Below are 27106 nucleotides of genomic sequence, written 5' to 3' on the forward strand. Positions count from 1 at the left end.
GTCAAATTGTTCCCCAACACATTGATTGCGTTAGGACAAATTCATATTTTCAGACAGGTGTCAAAAGAACTGACTGTCTTTGCCCAAGCCTTGCTTGACAGAAGGAAGTTGTAACTGGTGGTTTGCTAAGAGAAAATCATCCAAGGTGATTGTCTTTTCCTTATCATTGTACTTAGCAATTACAAGTGAGAAGTTAAATCTTTACAATTTGGGCACAGAAACTTGAGCTCACTTGTGGTGGAGACACTGGAGGACATGTAAGTATGGCTTCAACTTAGACACGAAAAATCCCTATACCTTTTTTGTTCATATATTTTCAGTGTCTCTTTTTCTGTGTACCCACACACACTTTTTTTTTTTTTTTAAAGATTTTATTTATTTATTTGATAGAGAGAGCACAAGTAGGCAGAGTGGCAGACAGGGGCAGGCAGAGGGAGAGAGAGAAGCAGGCTCCTTGCTGAGCAGAGAGCCCGATGCGGGGCTCGATCCCAGGACCCTGGGATCATGACCTGAGCCAAAGGCAGACGCTTAACTGACTGAGCCACCCAGGTGCCCTATATACATTTTTTAAAAAAAAGGATTATTTATTTTAGAAAGAATGCACACATGAATGGGGGAAGGGCAGAGGGAGAGGGAGAGAGACTCTCAAGCAGACTGCCTACTGAGCTCAGAGCTAGCTGTGGGGCTCAGTCTCACAACCCTGAGATTATGACCTGAGCTGAAATCAAGAGCCGGATGCTTAACCAACTGAGCTATACTTTTAAAAGAAATTTTGAAATCATGTTTTAACATGTGAACTTTTATTTTATTTATTTTTTATTTTTTTAAGATTTTATTTATTTATTTGAGAGAGAGAATGAGAGAGAGAGAGAGAGCATGAGAGGGGGGAAGGTCAGAGGGAGAAGCAGACTCTCTGCCGAGCAGGGAGCCCGATGTGGGACTCGATCCCGACACTCCAGGATCATGACCTGAGCCGAAGGCAGTCGCTTAACCAACTGAGCCACCCAGGCGCCCCTAACATGTGAACTTTTAAAAGAGACTTTGAAGCTATGTTAAAGAAGTATGAAATAATTCATAAAATATTTTGAATATTTATGAATATTCATTAAATATGAATATGATAAAATATAAACTGAAGTTGAGATTGGGTCAAATTAGAGAAAAACAAGGATTTTAAATCTGCTCTAACTTTTCCTGATTTAGGAGCATAGAAATATATTACCAAGAAATCTGACCTTGAGCTGTTAATTTCATATTCATCTTCCTTCTTTGTAAATAATAACTACATTAAGTGAGGTCCATGCACCTTCATCTGGGGTCCAGTGTGTAGCAAATGCACATCATTCTCAGCCACTAGGACTCCTGGGTGTGGTCGGTTGAGTCCTGGGAGGATTCACAGAAAGCTTCAGGGTGGTATATGGGGGTAAAGGTAGGCTTTCCCTCTGTTTTTTGTAACCTCTAGGGAAAAAGTTGTTTCTTTTTCCTTTTTCTTTCCTCCCCTTCTTTTCCTTCCTCAGGGACTTCAGATCTGAATGTTCTTTTTTTCCCGGGAGAACAGTTTGAAGTCTAGGGCATATACCAAAAAGAAAAATCCTAATTAATTAAAGAAAAATGTCATCTTTATGTCTCTGGGATTGTGGTTTGTATTACCCAGAAATTGAACTTCAAGGATTTTCAGGTGCATTTCAGCTTTTCTGTTGGATCATATTCTCATTAATGTGTTTTAGTTCTTGAGTTCGGGTATTTCAGATGTATGCTTGGCTTTCCAAATGGAGCATGTTTTCCCCCAGGTTTTGCTTTATTAATATCACTGTAATGAAATCTTTGTATATAAATCTTTATCCACATTTCTGAACATTTCCTTGAATTGATTCCTAGAAAGAGAATTACCAGGTCAAAGGGTATGAAAATTTTAAAAAGACTCCTGGTACTTATTGCCAACCTGCTTTCTAGAAAGTTTGAACTGATTTCTCCTAAATAGCAAGGGGTGAGGTTGTCCAGTCAGTACCAGCACCAACTCTATGTTCTAATATTAAAAACAATAAAAGAATGGAAGCCCCCGCCCCAAAGAATACATACAAATAACGAAAGCAACATAAACACTACTGTAATCTGATGGGAGAAAAATGGCATCTTTTAATTCTTAGCCAAGTAACACATGCTTCTTTTAGAAAACAGTGAATGAAATACAGTAAAACTATTTGTAATTCATCTTTCAGAGAGAGTGAACTAATTGTTTTAATTTTGTTTATGATTAGAATGGTTGAACATTTACATTTGTTAGCCATTTAATTTGCTCTTACGAGATACATCCTTTATATTTATTGGATTTTGGATTCTTTATTTTATTTTTTAAAGATTTTATTTATTTATTTGACAGAGAGAGAGAGACAGCGAGAGAGGGAACACAAGCAGGGGGAGTGGGAGAGGGAGAAGCAGGCTTCCTGCTGAGCAGGGAGCCCGATGCAGGGCTCGATGCCAGGACCCTAAGATCATGACCCAAGTTGAAGGCAGACGCTTAACGACTGAGCCACCCAGGCGCCCCTGGATTCTTTTTTTAATATTTAGGATATTAGTCCTTTGCTTTCTACTTTAAACTTCTGCCTAATATAACCTTTCCCCTCAGGTTATTGTTTTTGATATTTTTGATACACAGATGTTTAAAATTTTTATATTGTAGAGGCGCCTGGGTGGCTTAGTCAGCTGAGCTTCCAACTCTTGATTTTGGCTTAGGTCATGATCTCAGGGTTGTGAGATTGAGCCCCGCGTGGGGCTCTGCACTGGGCGTGGAGCCTGCTTAAGATTCTCTCTTTCTCCCTCTGCCCCTCCCCTCCCCTATCTCTTTAAAAAATTTTTTATATTGTAAATCTGTTGATATTTTCCATTTGTGATTTATTGTTATTGTTTTCACATTTGGAATGATGAGATAAATAGTAATCTGTGTAGTTTTGCCAACTTTTTAATATTTTTTAAAAAATTTAATTCTTTGATTCACATGGTGTTTGTTTTGCAGTATAGTATAAAGGGAAATCTTCCCTGACCTTCTTTTAATATAGCTAACCAGTGTTTATGTAGTTAGATGAAGAGAGACTGACTATTCCATGTGATGGTACTCAACTATAGCGTATTCTGGAGAACAGAGAGTCGTAAGTAGATTACCCACCTTGCTGAAAGTAGGGCATATGAAGGAGAATTTAAGATTGGAAAGATGGTTTAAAGTGTAAATGGAGAATGCCTTTAATTCCAGGTTAAAAAATTAAAATTTGTAGGCAGTGAGAATTTTGAGTGGCTGAATGTGCTTGAAATGAACTTTTAGTTACTAGGACCAACTCAAACTGATCTAACTTAAGCAAAGAAAATTTTTTTAGGAAGAAATTTTATTGGCTTGTGTAATTGAAAAATCAAGAGGTAGTATTAGCTTCAAATATAAGTTGATCCAAGTATGTCATTGGGTGGCTTCTCTGTCTCAACCTTGCTCTCTTCTATACCGGCCTTTTTAAAGGTTCTTAGAGATGGCCCTTCACATCTCCAGTTTTAAATCCTTTTAGATCCAAGTTGGAAGCAAAGAATGCCTCTTCCATGAAATTCCCTACAAATCCAGACATTTTCCTGACTGGACTCATTGGTTCACTTTGGCCACAGGGAAAGTGTGATGATGATTGGCCAGAGGGGGTCCTCAGCCTTCTCCAAATGAATTAATGTTGGTGAGGGAATTTAGGTGCTCTTGTTGGCCAGACCTGGGTCATGTGCTCTTCTCCTGGAGTCAGGAATGGAACCTCACTGAGGCCATACAGTCTGGATGTTGGGGAGCAGTGATTTCCCAAAGCAGTACAGCCTACTGGAGGAATAGTAGGTGTATTAGTCAGCTTAGGCTAGGTTATGCTGCAGTGACCAGCAATACCGAAGTCTCTGTGGCTTACTGTAGACAGCTGTAACCAAATTCTCATTCACGCAAAGTCTACTGGGGCCTCGGGCCTTCCATGTTGCCGTCCATGTTCTAGCCCAGGGTGGCTGTGTTGGGACCAGGCTCTCGTCAAAGTTTTGGCCAGAGTAACAGGGCTGTCTCTCCATTTCTCTGCACTAACTGTATAGTCTTGCTGTCATCATCTGTTAGGTACAAAAGGAATTCATTTTCTAAATTGGTACTCACTCTTGTTTCTGCTTGGGGAGAAAGTACATAACTGATTAGTCAAGGGCCTTCTTCCATTTATACTTTAGAGTCTACAGTTTAGACAGTCTTTTTGTGAGTGTTTGGTATTCTTTCCTTTTGCCTTGTAATTATTCGTGTTTGTTCTCAGTGCTTTTTTGAAGTGGTTTTATGGAGATTGAAATCCCTTTTAAGCTTCCCGTGTTCCTCATGTTTATTTTGAGTGATGATACATTAAACATCCCAGCTTTTCGGTGGTGATGTTCATGTGATTAATACACCTTGGGCTTTCACCCCAGTAGGAGATTCCCGGGCAGCCATTGGAGATGTGCTGTTAGCAATTTTCCATCATAGCAGTGTTCCTTGAGGATTTCACATACTCTTCTCAGGGTGTGGAAAGGGAGGAGACTATTGCCAACACTATTCCTAAACATAAACTTCTAATTTCAACAGGCTGTTAGAACTTCCAATGAAAAGATCGTTTGTGAAAGCAGAGCTGTTGGTCACTCTGTAAGCAATCCTGCTTCCCTTACTTCATCTGGAGGAGGATGCCGTGTGGTCATATTCAGAAAATAGCATCCTCCTCAGGGGCCCATTGATTATGTAAGGCCAGGAGACCTGTGGTGGCAGATGCCAAATGGCTTGGAGCTACTAGCCTCTCCCTTCCCTAGGACTAGTCTGGTGAACTGTCTGCCTTCAAGTTTTTTAAAATGCTACTGTCTTGTCCTCCGATGTCTTATTTGCAAAAGAAAAAGAAAGCCAAAGTAATCATCTCATTGATGTTGACAAAAGAGAGCTAATGAAATGGAATTGTTGGTGCATCTTAACTGGATTTTCAGCAGGCTCAGCCCTGTCTAGGTTGTCTGGGGGGAGGGTAGAGAAATACCTGCATGCATTTATAAAGTCATTCATTTAGTCATACATTTGCCTTTGCTGGCCTTGACGTTGTGTGTGGGGACGTAAAGGCTTAGTTTTAAGTTAGTCTAATATAGCAAGTTACCTGGTGACCATGAATAGGCTTCAGGGAGTCAGCCTCCCTGAAATTGTCTGCAAAATCTGGAAGGGAATTTTTCTGGGGAGAGGATTCTGTAGCTTCCGTTAGGTTCTCAAAGGGATGTAAGCCTTAAAGCTGCAAGGAGCCTTCTCAAATGCTCAGAACCCCTTGTTGTGGCTGGCATAGCTCCTGATTGGAGCTGTCACCCTGAGAAAGCAGTACCTCTTGGGTATTTCACGTGGCCCCTTAGAATGGAAGTGGGTAACGTGGGCCATTCCTAGCCAGAAAGAAGTGAGCAGAGGGAAGGGGGAAGCAGTGTAGGCTCTCTGGTGAGCACAGAAATGATGAAGGATCGACTTCATTTTACTGAGGGTAAAATGCACCTTCTCAAATGCTTGTTGAATCCCATAATCTTGGAGAAGAGACTTAAGAGCACAGATTCTGGAGCCAGATTTGCCAGGTTTAAGTCTCGGCTCTGCCATTTAGTAGTTGTGTGTACTTCAGCAAATTATGTAATTTCTGTGGTCCCAGATGTCCTCATATCTCAAACTGGGATAATACAGTATTTGCATCATAAGACTGCTGTAAGGATTAAATGAGATAATACAAAGTGTTATGATAGCATGTAGCACGTCGTAGGTGCTTAATAAATATTAGCTCTGATAGTGGAGCCCAGAGGTTGTCCTTAGTCATGTAAAGAGTAGTCAGAAATTCAGATATGGACATATTTTGTACCTGTCTCCCAAAAAGTCACCTGCTTTTAGCTTTTGCACTTATGAGCTGTTTCAGGTAAATTCACAAACATCATAAAAGATGAAAGAATACAGTCACATAGCCTTTTAGTAAAATACAGTGGTCAGTGTTCTTGTCACAAAACGTTGCATGGTGAGGTTCCCGCCGTGAGGACTAACTGAATGTGAATATCGTATTTCCTTTTTGTCTTTGGAAATACGCTATACAGTCTTTAATCCTGATTTCATCGAGGATGTGGTGGCTGGAGACCCACAGTTCATCCAAGCCTCGTTAGGCTCCAGGGGGCTCTGTCTGTCCTTTGCATTCATCTTCTGGTTCTTCAACTAACTGGGAAATGTCTCCCTCTGTAGTTTTATTCTTTTTGTTATTATGTGTGGAAAATGAAAAATTGTGAACTCTTTACTGTATTCCACGAAAGAAAAAAAAAAAGACTGCGAAGATGGTGTCTTCAGACTTCTTTTATACCTTCCCGAAAATGCTGTGATACATTGGGCAGCGCACTGAGGAGACGGAAGGATGATGTAGGGGTGACTGACTTCACTCCTGCCCCTGTCTGTGGGGATAGGAAAATACAGTCATGATAGAATGCTAAATGCAGAGAGGACACGGAGCCATGTGTACACTGCGAGTCCAGCTGTGTAAAATGCATACATAAACAATATTGCAGCCGGGACGTTAATGGTTTTTTTCTGGGTGAGGCAATGTTGTGTGATACTTAAATGTAATTATCTATATGTTTCTCAATTTCTGAAATCTGTAACTAGCATGTGTTATTTTTTAATCATTTTGTGATAATTGAAGCAAAGATTTTTTTTTAGTAAGTTTTATTGAGGTACTATGTACATACTGTACCATTCACCCACATAAGGTCTTCCCATGCGGTGCCTTTTAGTAGATTCACAACAGCCATTCAGCCAGCACTCATCATCAGTTTGAGAACGTTGTCATCACCCCAAAGGGGAGATTCTATATGCATTTAGCCATCTCTCTGTTTGTCCCCACACCCTCCAGCCCCTGGCAACCACTCATCTGCCTTCTGCCTCTATGGATTTGTCTATTCTGGACATTTCAGACGAATGGCCTCATACCACGTGCAGGCCTTTGCGGCTGGCTTCTCTCACTCAGCGTAAGGTTGTCAAGGCAAAGCTAATCATGCTTGCACTCTGGTGACTCCTAGCAATCATACTAACCCTTATTTATCACAGGGTAAAATATATTTTTTTCTTTACTTCTAGACTTGGTTCCTTCAATTATGAACAACTTGTTGAATCCAGATGCCATTTTCTCAAACAATGAGATGAGCCTGTCGGACATTGAAATCTATGGCTTCGATTATGATTATACCTTGGTGTTTTATTCAAAGCACCTCCACACGCTGATATTTAATGCTGCTCGGGACCTTCTCATCAATGAACACCGGGTAAGAGCACAGGGACACTGCAGTCTCTCTCCTCCTTCCCTTAGACGTTGAAGAACAGCGTTGAGCGGACCTGGCCTTGTGCCTGGCACACAGACGTCACTTAGTAAAGTGTTGTTAAATGAACGGGTAGATTTTGTTCCATTCCAGATGACTCTATCTGGAAGATTTTTTTTTTTTAACTACTTTTTTTTTGAGGTATGGTTGACATACAAAAAGCTATACATACTTAATGGATATAACTTGATGAGTTTTGGGTTAAGTGGATACCCATGAAACCATCACCACCATCAAGGTCATGAACTGTCACCTCCCAGAGTTTCCTCCTGCCCCCTTCATTGTTATTGTTATTTGTGTGTGTGTGTGCGGTAAGAACACTCAGCAGATTTTTGGTAATACAGTATTGTTGCTGTAGGTACTGTGCTGTATAATAGAGCTCCAGAACTTGCTTCTCTCACAGAACTGGAACTTTGTACTGGAAGATAGTTTTTTTTTTTTTTTTTTAAGAGTTTATTTGAGAGAGAGCGAGCGAGTGAGCATAAGCAGGGGCGAGTGGCAGAGGGAGACGGGGAAGCAGACTGTTGGGGCTCGATCCCAGGACCCCGAGATCATGACCTGAGCCAAAGGCAGATGCTTAACTGACTGAGCCACCCAGGCGTCCCTGGAAGACAGTTGTTTTTTTAAAAAAATCTTTAGATGTCTCTTTGACAAAAGACTCTCAAGTTATGTGTTAGTGGAGATGGGGCCACAGACTTCATGCTGTCCTTTCTCAACGAGCAGTGACTCAGTTTCTCCCAGAGCTGATGAACTTGGCAGCCTGTTGAGTTCTGGTTAGAAGAAATTCTTCAAAGGATAGGCAGTGTTTCACCTTCATCCCTGACTTGAGTTGTTCTTATGTAAAGAACATTTGAATGTCTTCTGATGCATAGTATTGTTGAGGGCTTATAGTAAGGAAGGAAAAAAGAAACACACAGAACCCAACCCAACATGCTTTCCCATAGAAGTTTGAATTCACGTTTCAGGAGCCAGGATGAGAAGCATCCTCAGAGGTCACCTGGACTAATGCCCTTTGAGAACCCTGCCTGCCGCATCCTGGGAAGTGCAGCTTGATTGTCTATCTCAGACAGAGTGCATTTACTGCAGGAGGCACTCCTGAGTGGGGGTAGAACTGTTCTGCCCTCCTACAGCTTTCACCATCAATCTCTTCTCTTGTCATTTCTTTCTTCACACATTCCTTCAGCCTCTCCTAAGTCCCCCGTCCATGCCAGGCCCTGTTGTAGAAGCCGGGAGCATGAGGATGAGCAGAGGAATTATGTGGCCACCTGCCGGAGGCCTCTCCACACATCTGAATGAAAAGCTAGGGATGTGTGGAGGCTGCTTGGAACAACTTTCCCCGCCTGAGGGAATTGGGAAAACAACAAAGAAGGTGATAGTTCAGCAGAGTCTGGAAGGAGTTTGTCTGCAAAGTTGTGCTGGGGGTGGGCAGGCTGGTGGGTCTGGGAGAACTAATGTTTTATCCCTGACTTATCCACTAGAATAATGTTTTATACTACTGGGCTACGTGTCATGTAGTCCAGCCTTTATGCTGTCCAAGATGTCTCTTCTCCCAGGCCGATCATTCGTAGTTTTTCCAGCCATTCTCATTTTGCCTCCTTTCTGGTCTTTTATCATCTTAGTTACCCTTCTTCGTGTGTGCGCTCTGGTATATCCCTCTCATATATGAGGCCCTGAACTGAAGATGTTACTACAGGTGGGGTCTGACTAGTGTGGAATAGAGGGAGATCATCACCTCCCTGGTTCTGGGTACCATACCTTTATTAATGCTACCGAAGTTTCCATTAGTTTTGGATCCTCACCATTTGATGCAATATATTTCCTGATTCCCCTCAGCTTTTGGTTATCAGTGGATTTAATAAGAAACTCAGTTTCTCCTCATTCAAAATGCAGAAATGGCATTTGCCAAAAATAACCTTCCCTTCTGCCACTAAGCCAGCAGCCAGCTTTCTTTAGTTATGGCCACTTTACCGCACATAAACCCATCTAGCCACTTGGCATCCAGCTGCACTTCTCCATTTGTTCAAAAGACTCTCTTCTCTTCTGTCTAACCCACAGACTTCTTCCTTGACTGTGGCAGTGAAAACAGAATAAGACTGAGGCGGTCCCGCCCTTGCTGACCTGTCAGCCAGCCTGCACCATCTCTCCACCACCCCGCCAGGAGATGGACCTGAAGGAGTGTTGCACTGGTGCTGGCGTTCTAGTCCTCGGTCATCTGTGGCATTTGCTGTGACTTTGATTTATCACTTATAAAATGAGGGTCATTTATTAACAGCCCCATCTGTTGATTTTCTGCTAAGTGCTGGAGACACAGGTTCCAGAGCCTGGCTGCTGGTGTTCAAATCCTGACTTTCAACACGAACTTCTCAGGGAATCTTGAGAAACTCACCTCATTTCTCTGAGCCTCAGTTTCCTCCTCTTCGAAATGGGCACAATGACTGGACTTTGCTCACAATGGCATTGTCGTAATTAAATGAGTTTATATATATATAAAGTGCCTGGCAGGTAGAAAACACTTACTAAATGTTAGCTATGACTAGCATTGTTTCTCAGATGCGTGACGACCCTGCAAATAGCCTCTGTTTTACAGGTGAGGACACTGAGGCTAATGGAAATGAGCCAGTAGCTCAAAGCCGTGAGATCAGTAGGAGGCAGAACCAGGATTTGAACTTAAATCTGTTTCCAAGGCATAAATGTTCTCTCCTTTATGCCTTGTTGTCTGCTGTGGGATTGATAACACCTTTCATTTCCACCCTTTTGTTCATAGGGAAGTAAAATATTCATGAAGGTAAAAAATCTATGAAGATAAAAAAATGTATGAAATTTGGGGGAAAAGAGAGATGACATAGGTGGGGAAAAGAAGGTGCAATCATTATCATTAGAAAAGCTTCTGGATTTAAGATCACTGAAATTTCAGTCCCATTATGTCTGTTTGTTGCTTTGATAAAAGAGATCAGTCATAACACTAATTATATCAGGCATATTAATAGAGTCAATTATGCTCATGCAAATCTTTCTCTTGCTCTGATGAAACAAAATAATTCTTCCAAGATGCATTTAATTTGGTGCCATTTTTCCTGCCAAAGACTAAATGTACTTGTAGAGATGAGAAGACATCTGCTTTTGCGATGCACAGTAATGGAACAGTAAGTTTGCAATTTCGCAGCTTCCCCAAAAGCAAATGTAAAAGTTCTAGCCCCTTCTTAATTACGCTTTTTTTCTTTCTTTTTTTAGAAAAACAAGTTTTTACAAAAATAGAACAAAATATAGGGTCATGATTGTATCTGCATTTCCCTTTCATGGGTCCACCAAGGAACAGAAAGGGAGTGTTAAAAGAGTTCTCAGTTTCACTCCCTAGATCCATGCCCTCATCATTCCCTGGCATGGACATTCACCCATTTTCCAAATCCAGAGCCCAACATCAGCTGTGACCCCTCCCATTCTCCTGTATGCCATGTCTGATCTGTCAGCAAACTCTATGGGTTCTCGCTCTCTCTTCCTCTTTTAAATATAAACTAGAGAGTTTATTAAGTTTTGGAGAATTGTAGGCTTATAGACAAGTTGCGGAGTTCATACAGAGAATTTCTGTACCTGTATCCCATGCCTCATTTTCCCTCTGGTTCCCAGTTTACGGTACTGTGGTCCCCTTATCACAACAAAAGAACTACATTGATCCATCTTTATTAACTAAGGTCCGTACTGGATTCAGATTCCCTTAGTTTTTACCTGATGTTCTTTTCCTGGTCCAGGGTCCCGTCCAGGACACTGTATTACATTTAGTTGTTATGTCTCCTTAGGCTCGCTTTGGCAGTTTCTCACAATTCCCTAGTTTGTGATGACCTTGACACTTGTGAGGAGTACCAGTCAGGTATTTGTTAGGGCGCCCTCTCTTTGGATTTGTCTGACATTTTTCCTGTGATTAGACTGGGGGTTCTGGGTGAAATTCTTACCACGTCATGTCAAGGGTACATATTGTCTACGTGACTTACCGCTGATGACGTTGGCCTTGATCGTGTGGCTGAGCTCTGTATCTAGGGTCTCTGCAGCGTGAAGTTACTCTTCCCCTTTTCATACTCTACTCTTTGGGAGGAGGTCACTGTGCAGCCGTGAGCTCTCTTTTCACTCATTCACAATGTGTCCTAACTCTGTCCCCCTCTTCCCCACTGCCACTGCTCTAGTCCAGGCCAGCATCACCCTCTGACCATGTGGCGCCTGGACCCAAAACCCGCTTGAGCCCTCCTGGCACGCTTGGAATGATAGAGAAGGCCACCTCTGGTGGTCCCAGGCCCCCCCCCCCCCCCCCGCCCGCCCCGCCCGCCCCGCCCGCCCCGCCCTTACTCTGTTGCAGCCACACCAGTGTTCTTGCTGCTTCTTGAATTGCCACACGCTACCGCCTCGGCACCTGCATTTCCTCTGCTTGGGAACATTCGTCCCGGCCCCGGGCAGTCTGAGACCCGGCTCCTCATCTTTTCTGCGTGCCCACCCCAAGATCTCTCAGCCCTTGCACTGCATTTGCCCTGTAGTACTTCTCACCAGGAGGCCTTGTGCTGGGTGTTTGTTTGTGGTCTGCCTCCCCAGGGTAGAGTGTAAACTTCTTAGGGGCAGGGACTGCCCATTCTGCTTGCTGCCATATTCCCAGGCCCTGGCACAAAGTACATGGTTAAGTGAGAGTGTTGTGCTTGGTGTGGAATCACCCCTTGGATGCAGGTTGCTTTGTCCTCACTCCACATTTTGTGAAGATTTCAGAGAATTTTGTTTTTATGCCCTTCTGCCCTGCCTCTAATAAGACTCATAATTTAGGCTACTTAAAATATCAGACTGAGATCTCTGAAAAACCTGTATTTCTAGGCATCTGGGACCTCAGGAACTCAGGGGCAGTGTTGTGAGGTAGAGGTTACCAGCTGTCTCGAGATCTCTGTACCTTGCCAGAAAGGGGGCACGCGGGCTAGCCACAGAGCTGTGGGAATGACCCGTACACTGGGAGCTCCTGGGTTCTCCGTGGTGTTCTACTGGGAGCTCTGCTTAGAGCTGTGAGGGACATTTCTGTAGCACCTTGCTCTTCGTTCATCCCCATACACCAGCCTGCTCAGACTGTGCTCAGAATGAGAACAAACCCAGGTACTGAAGGAAACCAGACTGGGCCTAAATAAGATTTTTAATGAAAGTCCCCAGTGCAGGTCTGTTTTCTTTTCATACTTTGTTCTGCTTTTAGAGACACCAGTAATCTTCATGATGCAGTGAGTGAGTCGTGTTTTTCAGACTGGTGGAAAGTTTCTCCACTCTGACGAGTCCAGAAAATCGAGCCATAGACCACTGGAGAGAAGCATAACCTCCTGGCTGATGGAGCAGCCCTGGCTTCCTTGACGGGAGATTACCGTGACGGTTGTTCCCAGAGATGGGTGTCGCGTATGTGTGTGTGTGTGTGCCTGAATTTGTGCGTGCTTGTGTGTGTCTGCGCGTGTGTGTGCGCGCAAGCATGTGCGTGTGTGCCTACTTTGTGTGTGTGCACGTGCGTGCATGTGCGTGGGTGTGTGCTTGTGTGTGTCTGCGTGTGTGTGCCTGCGTGTGTGCGTGCAGCGTGTGTACCTGTGTGTGCGCTTGTGTGCGCCTGTGTGCATGTGCCTGCGTGTGTGTGCGCCTGCGTGTGCGTGCGCCTGCGTGTGTGTGCACCTGTGTGTGCCTGCGTGTGTGTGCACTTGCGTGTGTGTGCGCGCGCCTGCATGTGTATGTGAGCATGTGTGCCTGAGTGTGTGAGCGTGTGTGTGTGTGTTTCTGTGTGTCTCTCTCCATCTGTTTGGAAAGGGGCCCACCATGAGGACAGTTTTGACTTGGTTGGTTGTATGGGGAAACAATTTAGGGGCAGGAGTGGAACATGGAAATCACCCCAGTCCAACCATTTCATTTTCCATAGGAAGGAAGGGGCCTGGAGGGGTTAAGTGACGGGCCTGAAGTCCTCTGGGAGGGTAGCGGAGGCTAGAAGAGTGGGTCTCAAAGCCCAGGCCCCCCCGTTCCATGTCTAGTAAAGCAGCTCTGTGTCATTGCACACTTGCTATGTGCCGGAGACCGCCCCACTGCCCGCATGCATCCTTTTTTTTTTTTTTTTTAATTTTTGAAGATTTTATTTTTAAATAATGGCTACACCCAACTGACAACCCCGAGATCAGGAGTCACAGACTGTACCGACCGAGCCAGCCAGGCACTCCTTGCATGCATCCTTTGACTTATCTTCTCTACTTCCATCTACGGTAGGACTTTTGGCATCCTTACTTTGGAGATGAGATAACTGACGCTCAGAGAGACAGCGACCTTGCCAAGATCACCCAGCTAGCACATAGTAGGACACCCAGCTAGCACTTAGTAGGACTGGGATTCGATGCCCGGTCCTGCATCCCTGGGGCCTGTTCTTTGTGACGACAGTGTTCCATGAGGCCCTTTCAGCTGCCTCTGTCTGTTCTCCACGTCGGTCGTAATCTCTGGACCCCTTGGAAACGCTGTGTGTCTATCAGGAGTGGCTTCCCAAAACCACACAGCTCTGGGGCCCATGGGTGGGTGCACGGCCATGTCTCACTGTGTGGTCTGTGTCCTGTGGGGGAGTCCGGATAGGCCTTGTTCAAAGCAGGAGCTGCCAGACTTTCCAGCAGTGCGAGTTCGGTGTGTACGCTCTCTCTCTCTTATTCACAGCAGCCGGTCCTGCCCTTGTCACCATGGATCCTCCGAGAAACTCACTGGGCCCTCGGAGGCCGCAGGTCCTGCCATCACAGGAGGCGAGGAGTGTCCAGTATGGTGGCTCAGGGTTTGTTCAGAGTGGATTGCAGGGGGTTGGGGTAGACTTGGGTGTGACACGGACCCGGATTCAAGTACTGGCCCAGCCATTGTTTATCTTTGTGAGCTTGGGCAGGTTCCTTGACTCTACTTCTCAGATGATTCAGCAATCCAGGGGACATGAGATGCCCTATCTCCTCCATGAGGAGTACATAGAATAAAGTCCAGAACAGTGTGTAGCCCATGACTCAGTAAAAGCACCCCTCTCAGGAGCATTTAAATATCTTCCCCATGCCCTACCTCTTCCTCCTCACTCCCAAGTTTAGGAGGAGATTCCAGAGGTGTGCGGACCCATGGCCTCACTTCGGGGGTGGGACTGTGGTGCCGTGTGTGGGGTTCTGGGGAGTGTGTGTGAAGTCTGTTCGTAAAAATGCAGAACTGTACACAGTGTTCAGGATTCTTGGAAACGCCCCTGAGTGGAAATAGCATTTGGTGATTTCTTGGCATGTGTGGCAGGTGTTAGATAAATGAGCTCGGATGTGACATTTGAGTCAGCATTCTATGCAGCTTGAACACTTGCTGCATGCCATTCATCCTGTTGGGAGCAGGAAGTATTCCCACACAAACGTGACCCTGGCCATGGAAAGTTAGTGCTGTTGTGCAGAGAGGTTCTGCGCCTCTTGATAGCTGTCTAGGCTTTTTGTTTTTTAAGTGGGGGAGGGGCAGAGGGAGAGGGAGAGAATCTCAAGCAAGCTCCACACCTAGCATAGGGCCCAATGTGGGGCTTGATCTCACAACCCCGAGATCATGACCTGAGCTGAAACCAAAAGTTGGATGCTTAACCAACTGAGGCGCCCCTAGCTGTCCAGATTTTTACTTAAGCAGTTTACATTGTAACTGGAAGGAAGATCCTGGTGCCACAGCCTCCCTAGACTCAGGAATTTACTCTTTCCTACAGGTCTGTACTCCAAGGGCAGAGGGGAGTGGGGAGAGCAGGGGAAGAGGTCCAGGCCTGATTCCCTGCCCACCACATCGCAGCTGTGTGGCCCGGCCACCCTGTCTCTGTCAGTGCCTCTGGTGCCCCATCTGTAAAATGGGAACGGGAGGGCTTGTGTGCGGTAGCAGCAGACGTGGTGCTTGGTACCTCAGTGCTACTGGCGGGTAGCCGGTGTTCTAATTCTGAGATTTGTGGGGGGAGGGGAGGATGTGGGTGCCTAGTCTAGTAGATATGAACAGGGTTGGGATTTTTGCATAGTTTGAGGAATGGTTTGATAATAGGAACTACCAGGGGAGCCGAGCTGCCTCCAAAAGTCATGCATGTTTTGAGTCAGAGTGCCGGAGCAGTAATTGGCTACCACATGCTGAGAAAGGGCCCTCTCGGCCCAAGTGGGAGGGAGGCCGTACCTGACAACAGGGAGGTCCTTCCACCCGGGACGGGGGGGGTGAGCAGCGGCCGGACTGTCTGGATGAGAAAAGCAATGAAAGCTATATGGTGGCCCCCCCCCCCCCCTTTGAAAAGTTTTCAGCTTGGTCTCTTCATGAAACCTGGTAGTGGGGCCACACCGGGGGCCGGTATATTGAGGTGCTCATATCTGAGCTGAATGGATGGTTGATAATGTGTTGGGGAAAGTCACACTTCTAAGAGAGGGGATGCTTCAGTTCCTCTTCATTAGCCGCCTTAAATACAGTAGGAGGAGGAGAAATCTTGGAGGTGGAAGCAGATGTATTTCTGGGCTCCGAGGAGATAAAGGGGTCCAGGGGCAGAGGGAAGGTTGGACGGGGGTAGTGAAGACGAGAGAAGCTGGGGCCAGGGGTGAGGCCTTTACCTGTGCTTGGGCAGATGAGGCAGGAGTGGGGTGGAGGGAGGGCTCTGTGACCAAGAGGTCCTTGGTCCAGAAACAGAGGGCTAAGCTGTGGTCCATCCTCACCCCATCTTCCCACCAAAGTGTGTCAGCCCCTCAGCTTTTGTACAGGGACCAAATCTGGGCACTATCTGAACTTAGTACATTGTGAGCTAAAAATGCTGCCTTTCTTCTTTCTTAGTATCCGGTGGAAATCAGGAAGTATGAGTATGACCCAAATTTTGCAATTCGTGGACTTCATTATGATGTGCAGCGGGTAGGTTTCATTGTTGTGTTTTTCTACAGTTTAATGGTGTTTGGGAATAATGTACTCTCAGTGCTTTTCTTTGCTGGACACAGAAGTTGATTTTAAATTCTATTCCTTGGGGCTGTGGAACCGAATTATTAAACATCTTTGGATAAAGCCTTTTGCAAAAGACTATTAGAAAAAAATGAATGCATTTAGCTATTTGGAAGATACTCTTTATTTCTAGAAGTCGTTTTTGGTGTTTTGAGGAGTCAGTTGTCATATTGTTTTTGCAGATCAGTCATTTCCTTAACAGACTGCACAGTGCTTTTTTTTTTTTTAAGATTTTATTTATTGAGAGAGAGAGCAAGCAAGTGAGAGAGGGAGAAGATGAGCAAGGGGGAGTGGGAGAGGGAGAAGTAGACTCCCCACTGAGCAGGGAGCTTGATATGGGGCTGGATCCCAGGACCTTGAGATCATGACCTGAGCCAAAGGCATATGCTTAACCGACTGAGCCCCCCAGGTGCCCCCACAGTGCTTTAATCAACAGGCAGACCTGTTGGACACCTGCAGTGTGCTTGTTTGCCACATCACTGGTGCTGATAGGGTTTGTAATGACACCTGAAATTCTCATTAGATATGCAGCTTGCACATGTGCATTATTCACCTGTGTGTGTGTGTATGTGTTTATGTTTTTGAAGGCAGTATTGATGAAGATTGATGCTTTTCATTACATCCAGTTGGGAACCGTCTACAGGTAAGACTAAGAGGAGGTAAATTTAATTCACTCATAGGAACGAAGTGGCTTTGGATGACAGACCTAAGACCCATTGACTGCTTAGTTATGAAGAGAGTTGTAGTGTGTGTATTTGTGATTTATTCACTCATTCATTCAAGAACATTTATTGGGGCCTGTTATGCCAGACCCGAAGGGTTTGGCTTACACGGATGCCCCAAGGAGCTTGGAGTGTAGGTTGGCAGCCATATAAGTTTAACCAGACTGCAGTCCATAGGGACCAAGGTGATGATGGTGTTTAGACCCCTGGGGGGTGCTCTGGGGAGGCTCTAGGGGAGGACGGGCTCTCTAGAGGGGCCCGTCTGCCGCTGAGTGAGGGTCCTGGAGCCAAGGTTTTGGGTGGGGAGGGAGGCTGGGGTGAGGCAGCGGGTTCTTGTTCCCACCATGGCAGTTGAGTAGTTTGGATACTAAGACCCCCCTCCTGTTTATTAGAATTAGTAGAAGCACTCAGCTCAGTCCAAAATCTTTGTCACTTTGAAAATGAAGGATTTTGCCTTTTCTAATTCTTGAATTTGGGGGAGGATTTAGGAGTATGGTCATTATACCTTAAAAAAAGAGATGTGCCTATCTTAGGTTCTTCTTTCACAAACTCTTTATTAAAATTAATGTTTTTTTATCCAAGTTAAACATGCACACAGTTCCGATCAGATAGTGCCGAGAGCGTGGTGGCGGACTGCAGTAGCCCCCTGTCCTCCGCACCCAAACCCTTTACGCTCTTCATTGTTTTTCTTCCTATTTTTCTTTTCTTTCTTTTTTTGTTTTTCTAAAGATTTCTTATTTATTTATTTGACAGAGAGATAGGCAGTGAGAGAGGGAGAAGCAGGCTTCCGTTGAGCAGGGAGCCCGACGCGGGGCTCGATCCCAGGACCCTGGGATCCTGACCTGAGCCGAAGGCAGCCGCTTAACTGACTGAGCCACCCAGGCGCCCCTTTTCTTTCTATTTCTAAATAATGTGCTCATCCTTCTGTTTCCTAATTTATTAATTTTGGACGTTGTTTCTGCCATGGGACAGGACTTGGTGCACGCACAAGCCCCTGCTTCTCCGGGCTCGTTCTTCGAGCCTCGTGCGGATCTGTGTCTGCGTGTTTCTCCATCCTCAGTCGTTGTTTGCATCCTGACTCTGCAAGTTTTGTTGCCTCTTTACGCCATGTCGTGCACTGTGACTGCTTTCTTCTGTGTACTGTGCTTGGTTTTTCTTAGATTTTAATAATATCACTTTTTATCTGCTTTGTTTTCTGTAGAGGTGTCCCTAGTTTTTTCTAAATCCTCCATCACCAGTATCATCCATGTATTTATTTCCCAACAATTCAAATGTTTTAGATACTCTATCAGTTATTTTTGTGTTTAATTGACTACACCTTCTGCTCTGACCTCTGATGGCTCATCCTGGGGCTTGGGTTTGCCTCTCTCTCTGTTCCCTGATGCCCATCTTTTCCTCTCTTTGGCTTTACTCCCTCGTTCTGCTTTAGCATATCCTCCAGGAGCTCTCTGGTGCCTCTCAGGGCTGAGCCTTTCTGGGGGGCTCTGGCCACTAATCAGTTCTTCGTGTTGGTGTCCCCATGCAGGCCCCTATTCTCAGCTTGCTAAGCCAGGAGCCTCCTTTTCATCTGCTATTTGTCTTCCACGAACATGTTGAAATGTCTTGTCTACTGATGTCTTTGCTCTCATATCCTTTCACTTTTTGAGTAGTTTATTCTTTTTTTTTTTTTTTTTTAGAGAGAGAGAGAGAATGTGCGTGTGCAAGTGGGGTGAGGAGTGGCAGAGGGAGAGGGGGAGAGAGCATCCCAAGCAGGCTCCACACCCAGCACGGAACCCAACGAGGGTCTGAGTCTCATGACCCTGAGATCATGACCTGAGCTGAAGTCAAGAGTCAGGTGCTTAACTGACCGAGCCCTCTAGGTGCCGCTGAGTAGTTTATTTTTTTGCTATCATTTTAATGGTGTTTCAGGAGGGAGAAGAGATGCTGGTGTTGATGAAAATAATAGTAGTAATAATAAATAGCAACGAGCAAATACAAAGTCTTGCTACAGCACAGACACTGTCATAAAGGTTTTATTTGGGTTAACTTATTTGATCCTTGAAATAACCTTATGAGGTAGGTACTGGTATTAGTCCCAGAGATGTTAAGTGACTTGTCCAAGGCCACAGAGAAGTGGAATTCAGACCCTGGTCGCCTGGCTCTGAGCCTGTGCCTTTGACCTATATGCAGCATGGTTTTTGTGAACGGATTAGGTTAATGAAATCCTTCACCAGAACTTTCGGATCTGTCCCTCCATCTCTGTTCCTGCTGTCAGCTCCCTGGCTCGGAAACTTAATCCTTTTCTCTTGGGGTCTTGTAGTTTTCTGCAGTGTGGTCTGTCCTGGACATTGTTGCTGGACTGATTCATCTAAAGCATTGCCCTCAACAGACTCTCTCTTCTGAGATCCTGGCTAGCCCCCACTGCCTGGAAAATGGAGCCCAAACCTCGTAGGTTTCCCACCAGCCTTCTCTAAACCCCTATCCTACTCTTCTTCCACACACAGCTCTTTCACCTCCTGATTAGTTAGGACTCTTGGTTACAAGGGACTGAACCCCGACTCAGACTGGGTTAATGAGAAACACAGCATTAGCTCACCTGTTGTGCAGTCCAAGGGACAGTGCCAGGTATAGGCGTGGCTGGCTCCAGGGGCCAAATTGATGTTGTCAGAACTCTTTCCATCTGTTGGCTCTCTCCCTCTGGGTTTGCTCCAGGCAGGTCCTTCCACATGGAGACCCCTGGTGACACCCCCGGCCCCGGGTCAACAGGAGCAAGGGACCGTCTCTTCCTAGCAGTTACAGCCAGTCGTGGTGTGCATGAGGCAGGTGCACATAGCACATGTATTCCTCTCCTCCGAGGTCTCCTTTCCTGCTGCTCACCATCTGCTCATGCTGGTGTTCTACCAGGGTGCAGTTTTCCTTCCTCGCTGCTTCTTGAAATCTCATCCATCCTTCCTTCAAGGCTGACTGGTGCCGAGGCCTCACCCCCCCAGTCCCCCTCAGCCCGACATGGTCTTTCCCTCCTCTTCTCAGACCACATAGTCCTACAGCTCCTAATTGTCTTGTTTCTTCTTCTGTAGGTCAGTTGTCCACCATGTTAGGGAGTTATGGACAGGGCTAGGCGGGAGAAGCCAGCCGAGGCATTTGAAAGAGAAGGAGTGTCGGGTTTAGGTCCTGGGAAGGTCGCTGTGGCCGCAGCGCTGAGGGATGTGGTGGGCTGAGGCAGCATGGGTGCGTGTGTGGGCTCTGGAGTCGCACTTCCTCGGCGTGGACCCTGCCTCACTGCTTTCGCGTGTGTGGCCTTGAGCAACTCCTTGACCATCTCAAAGCCTTGGTTTGCTCCTCTGTAGAATTGGCATGATTCCCCTGGCTGCCCCGCGGGTGGCTTGTCAGGTAGACCAGAGTGTGCCTGGGGCAGTAAAGGCACGCAGAATGTCACTGCTCTTGCCTTTCCCTGAAAAGAGGAAAGTTCTTGGCAGGGCAGAATGCCCCCTCCTCAGCCTTGCCCATTTCTGAGACCTGCCGTGGGTCCCCAGCTGCTCTATCAGGTTGAATTTTGTGTTGTGCGCTGTGGGAGCGAATGCCACAGGCCAGAGGGGGGAGGCAGACTGGCTCTCACTACAGTCCCACTTGGTACCCACGATTTAAGTTCTGGCTAGGGACCTGGTGAAAAGCTGCGCTTGTTCTCATCACAGGTACACCAGCAAAGCTCTGTTAGCGCCTGCCATGTACTCTTCTCTATATAGTAGCTCATCTAATCTCAGTTATGCCAGGAGGCAGATACTATTATTGTTCCCCATTTTAAAAATGACACTGAGACCCGAAGAGGTTCTATTGCTTGTCCGGGAAATATGCCTACTAATTAAGGAGGCTGAACCCTGGGCAGACACTTGCGGATCTGTGCTCCTAACCTTTATATTTCTCACAACCTCACGGGGCCACATCAAGTAGTTTGCATTTTGATCCTCGCACTGTGCGGCTGGCAGTGCCCCAGAGCCTGTGGCCGAGGTCCTGTGGGGTGCTGTCCCTGCCAGAGCCGCCTTCTGCTGAATCCGGCTCCCTGGAGCCGACTCATCTCACCGCTGCTTTTGAGCTCACATTCAGTAGTTACTGGGGCAGCTTGGGAGGCTGTGAACCTGGCAGGGCCTAGTGTGGGGGCAGGAAAATGACTCACTCAGCAGAGTTCTTCATTTTTTTTTTTATAATTTCTTTCTAAGTGTTAGAGTCTTAGGCGGGTGCACACCTGAGCAGGAGCTCTGCCTCAAGGTCACCGCCCAGAATGATCGGCTGAATGATAAAGGGAAGGGCAAGGCCTCCTTTGTTTTCAAAGGCTGGAAGTTGTAGCAGGTTAATGAAGATGGGGGGGTGGGCAAAATACTAACGAATCCCCTTGGGTATTTTTGAAAGTTATATGAGGGCGGAGAACAGAGGAAAGAGGCTGAAATTATATTTTCATTACACTTACATATCAAATATAAATTATATTTTATATTTGTGATTTTATAAGATAAGCAGCCTGTTTGTATTAGTAACTGAGACTCTCAGGGCATTATTCATACTCCCACTGGAGGTAGCACTGGGTGGACTTCCCATCATCCATTCTGTGGTCTCCTCACCACTGGTGCCTTGTTTCCCAAGCACCTTCCCCACAGAAGCGGCTGGGGAACCGACGTTCTTCTTCGTGACACTCTAGAGGGGGCAGTGCAAGGTGAGGAAATACAAGACCATTAAATCCCTGGTGAGAGCACCTGCTTAGAGCGCTGGCGACGGCGGCGGCAGCAGAGGTGAAAGTCAGGTTGCTCTTTGCTCTGACTCCAAAATTTATTTTCCCCTTTGTGGAGAAGCTGGATTCGTTTGCAGATTCTTCTGCGGCTCCCGGAGGCAGGCAGGTGGCAGATGTTACCTTGGTTTTTTATAGATGAGGAAACTGGCCTTGACTGTCACGTTGCTTCCTGCCTTGTGTCACAGGGTTTAGTCCACCGGAGCCCTCATGTGTGGCTTTTCCTGCCTCAGCGCTGACCTTCTTAGGTCCGAGTATCAGAGGGCAGGAGGATGATAGAGACAAAGCTAGCCTTTCCCTCCCTAATCAATTAAACACATAAAAATGGAAACCTAAACCCACCCCCAAAACAAACCCTACTCCCAGAGTAAGGGAAGGCCTTGTACCTTGGTGAACGAGGCTGTGTGACATTAGTGGTTGAGGAGCCTGGGCCCCTAAAGCCAGAAAGCCTGGGGTCTGGTCCTGTGCCACCACTTCCTACTTTGGTGACCTCAGGTAAGAGCCGTGACCTTTCTGGGCCTCAGTTGCCTCTGCTGGGATATGGGAAGATGTTAGTGCTTCCCTCCTAGGACTGCTGAGAAGTAAGGGAATGACCGCGTGGAGTTCACACCTGCCGACTCTAGTACGTGTTATTTTTCCTGCCCCTATTACCCACAGAATGCTGCCGCTAGTGCTGGTGGTAGTAGTAGTAGTTAGTAGTAGCTTCTTGCCTGTTACTTGTAGCAGTGACCCGTGGCACATCTCACCTCCTTGTGACAGTGGCATCGTGCCCCTGGGCTGAAAAATCCCAGCAGTTGCCGGAGGTCTGAAGTCACTGCTCTCACTAGTTGAGTCTAACTGCACTGCCTGTGATTTTTTTCCAGAGGCCTCAGTGTTGTCCCTGATGAAGAAGTCATTGAAATGTATGAGGGGTCCCACGTGCCCCTGGAACAGATGAGTGACTTTTATGGAAAGGTAATCAACAGACATGTCCTGGTAGATTTAGGATCTCTCTGAGTGCTCCTATGGAACTGACAAGGGCATTTGGGACTGTTTCGAGAGGCCCTGGATTTGAGAGAGGCTAGTATGTTGGCATCTCTCCTAGGCCCTTCATGATTCCTCTTTCTTAGCTCTTTCCTCCCTATCTGATGAAGGTTCTTTATACCTTCCTTGCACCCACCCCTGTCTACAACCCCCCACCCCAGGCATGTCCCCACTTTCTGGATGAAGTCAGGGCGGCTGTGGTTGCCTTCCCTGAGATCGAGGACAGCAGGTCACCCTGTGCTTGAAGGGAAGCCTCTGCTTCTCTGACTTTTGTGGTTCTCTTTGCTTTCTGAATTTTTGCTCGTCTTATTGGGTGTGCTCTTATTTTTACTGTCAAAATGCACTGGAAAGATGCCCGGTCAGCTGGTGAACTTAGGCTTACTAATTGCCAGCATTTAGAGAAAGGCTCTTTTTCAGGCTCACATATGGCTGCGTGGGGGCACTCACATTCAGGAGAGTTATGTGGCTTTTTATGCCATTCCATGGGCAGTAGTCTGCTTGCCAGCTTTCCTCTGTGTTTGATGGGAGATGGTGAGCTGGAAGTTAGAGCTCACAGAAGCATGAAAAAGTGGTTAGATTTTTTGGGGGCGGAAATCAGGACATTTCCTTGGATTTCCCAGTTGTGCGTAGAGTACATCATCATCTGTGCCGGGAATGATAAGAAATAAGGCAAATGCTTCTACTTTGTTATTGTTAAAATTGTCCTTTTCTTGGGGAGAGGGATCCAGATGTTGATGACCAGAATCCCCTCCCGGGTAAATGTCAAGTCTGGCTCTGCTGTGGTGTTGGTCTCTGTTTCTGACGCTCTCCTCCCTGCCTGCAGAGTTCTCATGGAAACACCATGAAGCAGTTCATGGACATCTTCTCCCTGCCGGAGATGTCCCTCCTCTCCTGCGTGAATGAATACTTCCTTAAGAACAACATCGACTATGAGCCTGTCCATCTGTACAAAGACGTCAAGGTGAGAGGCGGTGGTCCATGTCTCCCAGAGGGTTTCAGCAGAAGGGACAGCATCATTAGCCTCCTTGGGTTAAGTATTTGAAATAGTCCTTTGCCTGGGATCTCTTTTATTTATGGTTTTACCCTGAAAATTATTAAGAAAGATCTTACGTTAGGAAGATCTGGAAGAAGCTGGAAATCAGTTAAGGAAGAAGGTGCTGATATTGTTATCTGGATTTCTAATTCTTCCTGACCAAAGGCCAGGGCCAGTGCATCTGGTCAGAGGGGCGGGTGGTGGCTGAGGTCCAGCCTGACCCAGCTCATCGCTGAGCCTGCCTGCAGAGGGGGTGATCTCACACTCAGGCTGCAGCCCGTGCAACTGCAGTTGCCCAGAGCGGGCCTTTCTCTTGTACGCAGAAGTTCCATGTAGGCCTTCCCAGCCCTGCAAAAGCTGTGTGAAAACCCAGTTGGAGAGGTTTATAGACAGCTGTGAAACTTACATGCATGTATACGTACATCATTTATGTAGCTTTGTATTTATATATGTTGATTTATGTTCACATGTGTTTATATATATTCTTTAAACTTTCTAAACTTTTTTTAGTACTTAAAAATATGTTCATGTATTGACATATACTTATATACATAGGTTTATAAGTATGTATTTCTATGTATATATTTATGTAATATATATTTAATAAGTACTCATTTTTAAGAGATCTATATTTATGTACCACAATGTTTTTATTATATCCTTATGATTAATTTTAAATTTCGACTGCTTTAAATCATGGCTTTTAGGAAGATGAAGGATGAATTCTAGTTCCTCAGTATTAGTCTGGTATGATTTGAACTAAAGTTAAATATTTAGTTTCTTTTCTCCTTTTTATGTGCACAAATGCTTTATCTTTAAGAATCTTTAAGTATCACTTGTAGTAAAAAATAAATAAAAGAACCACTTGTAGTTATATAACCCTTGCAGTCATGAGGAGAGATGTCTATTTGATACCACCAATGGAGAGCACTGAGGTATATTCCAGGCACTGTTTTTCTGAGTGCTTTCTGCATATTAACTCATTAAATCCTCACAACCATGCCTGGAGGTAGGTACTATCATTACTCTCATTTTACAGATAAAGAAATTGAGGCACAGAGAGGTTGAGTCACTTGCCCAGAGTCACACAGATAGTAATGGCAGAGCCTAGATTTCCGGCCAGAAAGTTTGGCTTCGGCTTGCTCTGAATCCCTGCCTTCTGCCGATGTGAAGCCTGCGCTGGAAGGTGGCCGAGGTTGAGTTTATAGTCCAGAGGTGCTCACTCTTGATAGAAATCTGCTACCGGTTTTCTAAGGCTTATGGCCCAGTTTTGCCTGCAGCCCAGTCCCCTGCTGTAGGCTCCAGAAAGTTTCCGTGTGCCTAGAGGAGAGCCACCTCTGTGGTGGACCTGCTTAGTGCCCCCTGAGGGTGGGGCTGCACTCTGACACCTGCCGGGCGTCAGGTTGCCACAGCCTGTGGCCTGTGAGGGGCTCACGGCCCCCTCATCCTCACGCTGGCCTGAGTTAGCATCTCACTGACTGCTCCTCGCCTCGCTGAATGGAAGAGCCTGTCATTGGTCTCGGCCTCTTTCTCTGGAGTAGAGAACCTGCTCTTGGGGTCTAGGGAGGGGTGCAAAGATGAAAAAAGCAATAATTCCCTTTGTCCAGATGCCCTGGAATCGTCTGTTTGTGATACTGTGTAGAAATTGCCATTTACCGTGTGGAATTTTATTCAGAATTATTCATACAAGTTATGTCCCCCCAGTCACCCTTCTGAAAACTTTCACTGTCGCCATGGAAACCTAAGTGTTGGCCGCCTGTGTGAAATGGCCCAGCACTGGGATTTCATTTGGTGCTTGGATGGCCAGGCCTCTAAAGGCGGACATTGTTGCGAATGCCGTTCCACTTGTCCTGTCACGCAGGCTGTCTCACTGACCCCATCACTGATTGGAAACCTCTCTTTCGACAGGATTCAATTCGAGATGTGCACATCAAAGGAATCATGTACAGCGCGATCGAAGCAGATATTGGTGCGTAGGCAGCATTATCGCGAGGGCCGCTTCAGCCTGTCCCTTTGCCTGGCCACGAGCCGGCCGTTATTTTCATTCTTGGTGCCGAGCCGGCGCCCAGTACCTCTTCCCAGTGCAGCGTGAGGACCTTGGTTCCTTGCACCTCAGACATCTCCCTCCCCTTTGTCTCAGAGCTCCACCTAATCCTGACCCAAAAAGACGGGTACTGGCCACGGCAGGCAGGCATCTAGTATGTTCCCTTAGACCGAGGGGGTGGAGTCTTGGTTCCTGATGGACCAGGTACTGTTAGGACAGCCTGAACCACGCTTCCTTAAGACTTGCCTTCTCCCAAGGGCCCCGGATGCACTGGACCCACAGGTTTAGGGAGCCCTTGCAGACTGACCGACTTCATGCTGAATCCGTGTGTGAATTTGTCTCTCGCTCTTAGAAAAGTACATCTGCTATGCTGAGCAGACCCGTGCAGTGCTGGCCAAACTGGCTGATCACGGCAAGAAGATGTTCCTAATCACCAACAGCCCCAGCAGTTTTGTGTAAGTGGCAGCAGGTGTCCCTGCTGGCTTCTGGCTCACATCTTGTCTGGTATTCCCATTTATGTTCACAGTTGAAAATTTGAAAGAAGATGTTGCAAAGGTAGTGAATCCATTTCTTGTTAGACTCACCCGGCTGATCTGTTGTTTCAGGGACAAAGGGATGAAGTATATTGTCGGAAAAGACTGGAGGGACCTGTTTGATGTGGTCATCGTTCAGGCCGAGAAGCCAAACTTCTTTAACGATAAGCGGAGGTGAGCGTCTGTCTTTCTGGGAGAACTAGATCGTTGTCCTTTGCTGCCGTGAACATTTAAGACGTGTGACTTGGTGAAGTTTAGTTGGAAAATCAGAAGCATCTGACATTGTAGCTTTTGATTTTGAGGACGGCTCACACCTGTTGAGATGGTTCTCACTTCAGCTGGGGCTACTTCAGTCCTGGGGGTCAGGCTCTAAGAAAAAGATAAAAAAAAAAAAAAAGAAGAGAGAAAGATTGACAGCCATGAAAAAGCCACACTTAGTATTACATCATAAGTTAGACTCTTGATGCAGATGCGTTGTGAAGTGTAAAAGACAACAGGAACAGCGAGCCACCTGGCGGGTATTTTGGTACGTAGGGCTCTCACTGGGGCATTTAAGATTACAGCTGGATTTTGCAAAACTCTGCAACACAGGTTTTGTGTCAAATGGAGTAAATCTCTACCAAGACTTACATGGCGTCTTCCTGCCATGGGGAATAAAGGAGCGGG

General features: G+C 46.1%; 1 protein-coding gene across 1 annotated transcript in view; it reads left to right on the forward strand.

The window, feature by feature from the left end:
• NT5DC3 (5'-nucleotidase domain containing 3) overlaps nt 1-27106 on the forward strand; it is a 55859-nt gene that overhangs the window by 10351 nt on the left and 18402 nt on the right. The window contains exons 2-9 of the mRNA XM_027594317.1: nt 7130-7314; nt 16171-16245; nt 16917-16972; nt 22671-22761; nt 23654-23791; nt 25772-25832; nt 26260-26362; nt 26513-26614. Of these exons, the coding sequence (XP_027450118.1) occupies nt 7130-7314; nt 16171-16245; nt 16917-16972; nt 22671-22761; nt 23654-23791; nt 25772-25832; nt 26260-26362; nt 26513-26614 (811 nt within the window). The remainder of the gene's footprint in view (nt 1-7129; nt 7315-16170; nt 16246-16916; nt 16973-22670; nt 22762-23653; nt 23792-25771; nt 25833-26259; nt 26363-26512; nt 26615-27106) is intronic.

The sequence above is a fragment of the Zalophus californianus genome, chromosome 9, assembly GCF_009762305.2.
Source record: "Zalophus californianus isolate mZalCal1 chromosome 9, mZalCal1.pri.v2, whole genome shotgun sequence".
NCBI classification, from domain to species: domain Eukaryota; kingdom Metazoa; phylum Chordata; class Mammalia; order Carnivora; family Otariidae; genus Zalophus; species Zalophus californianus.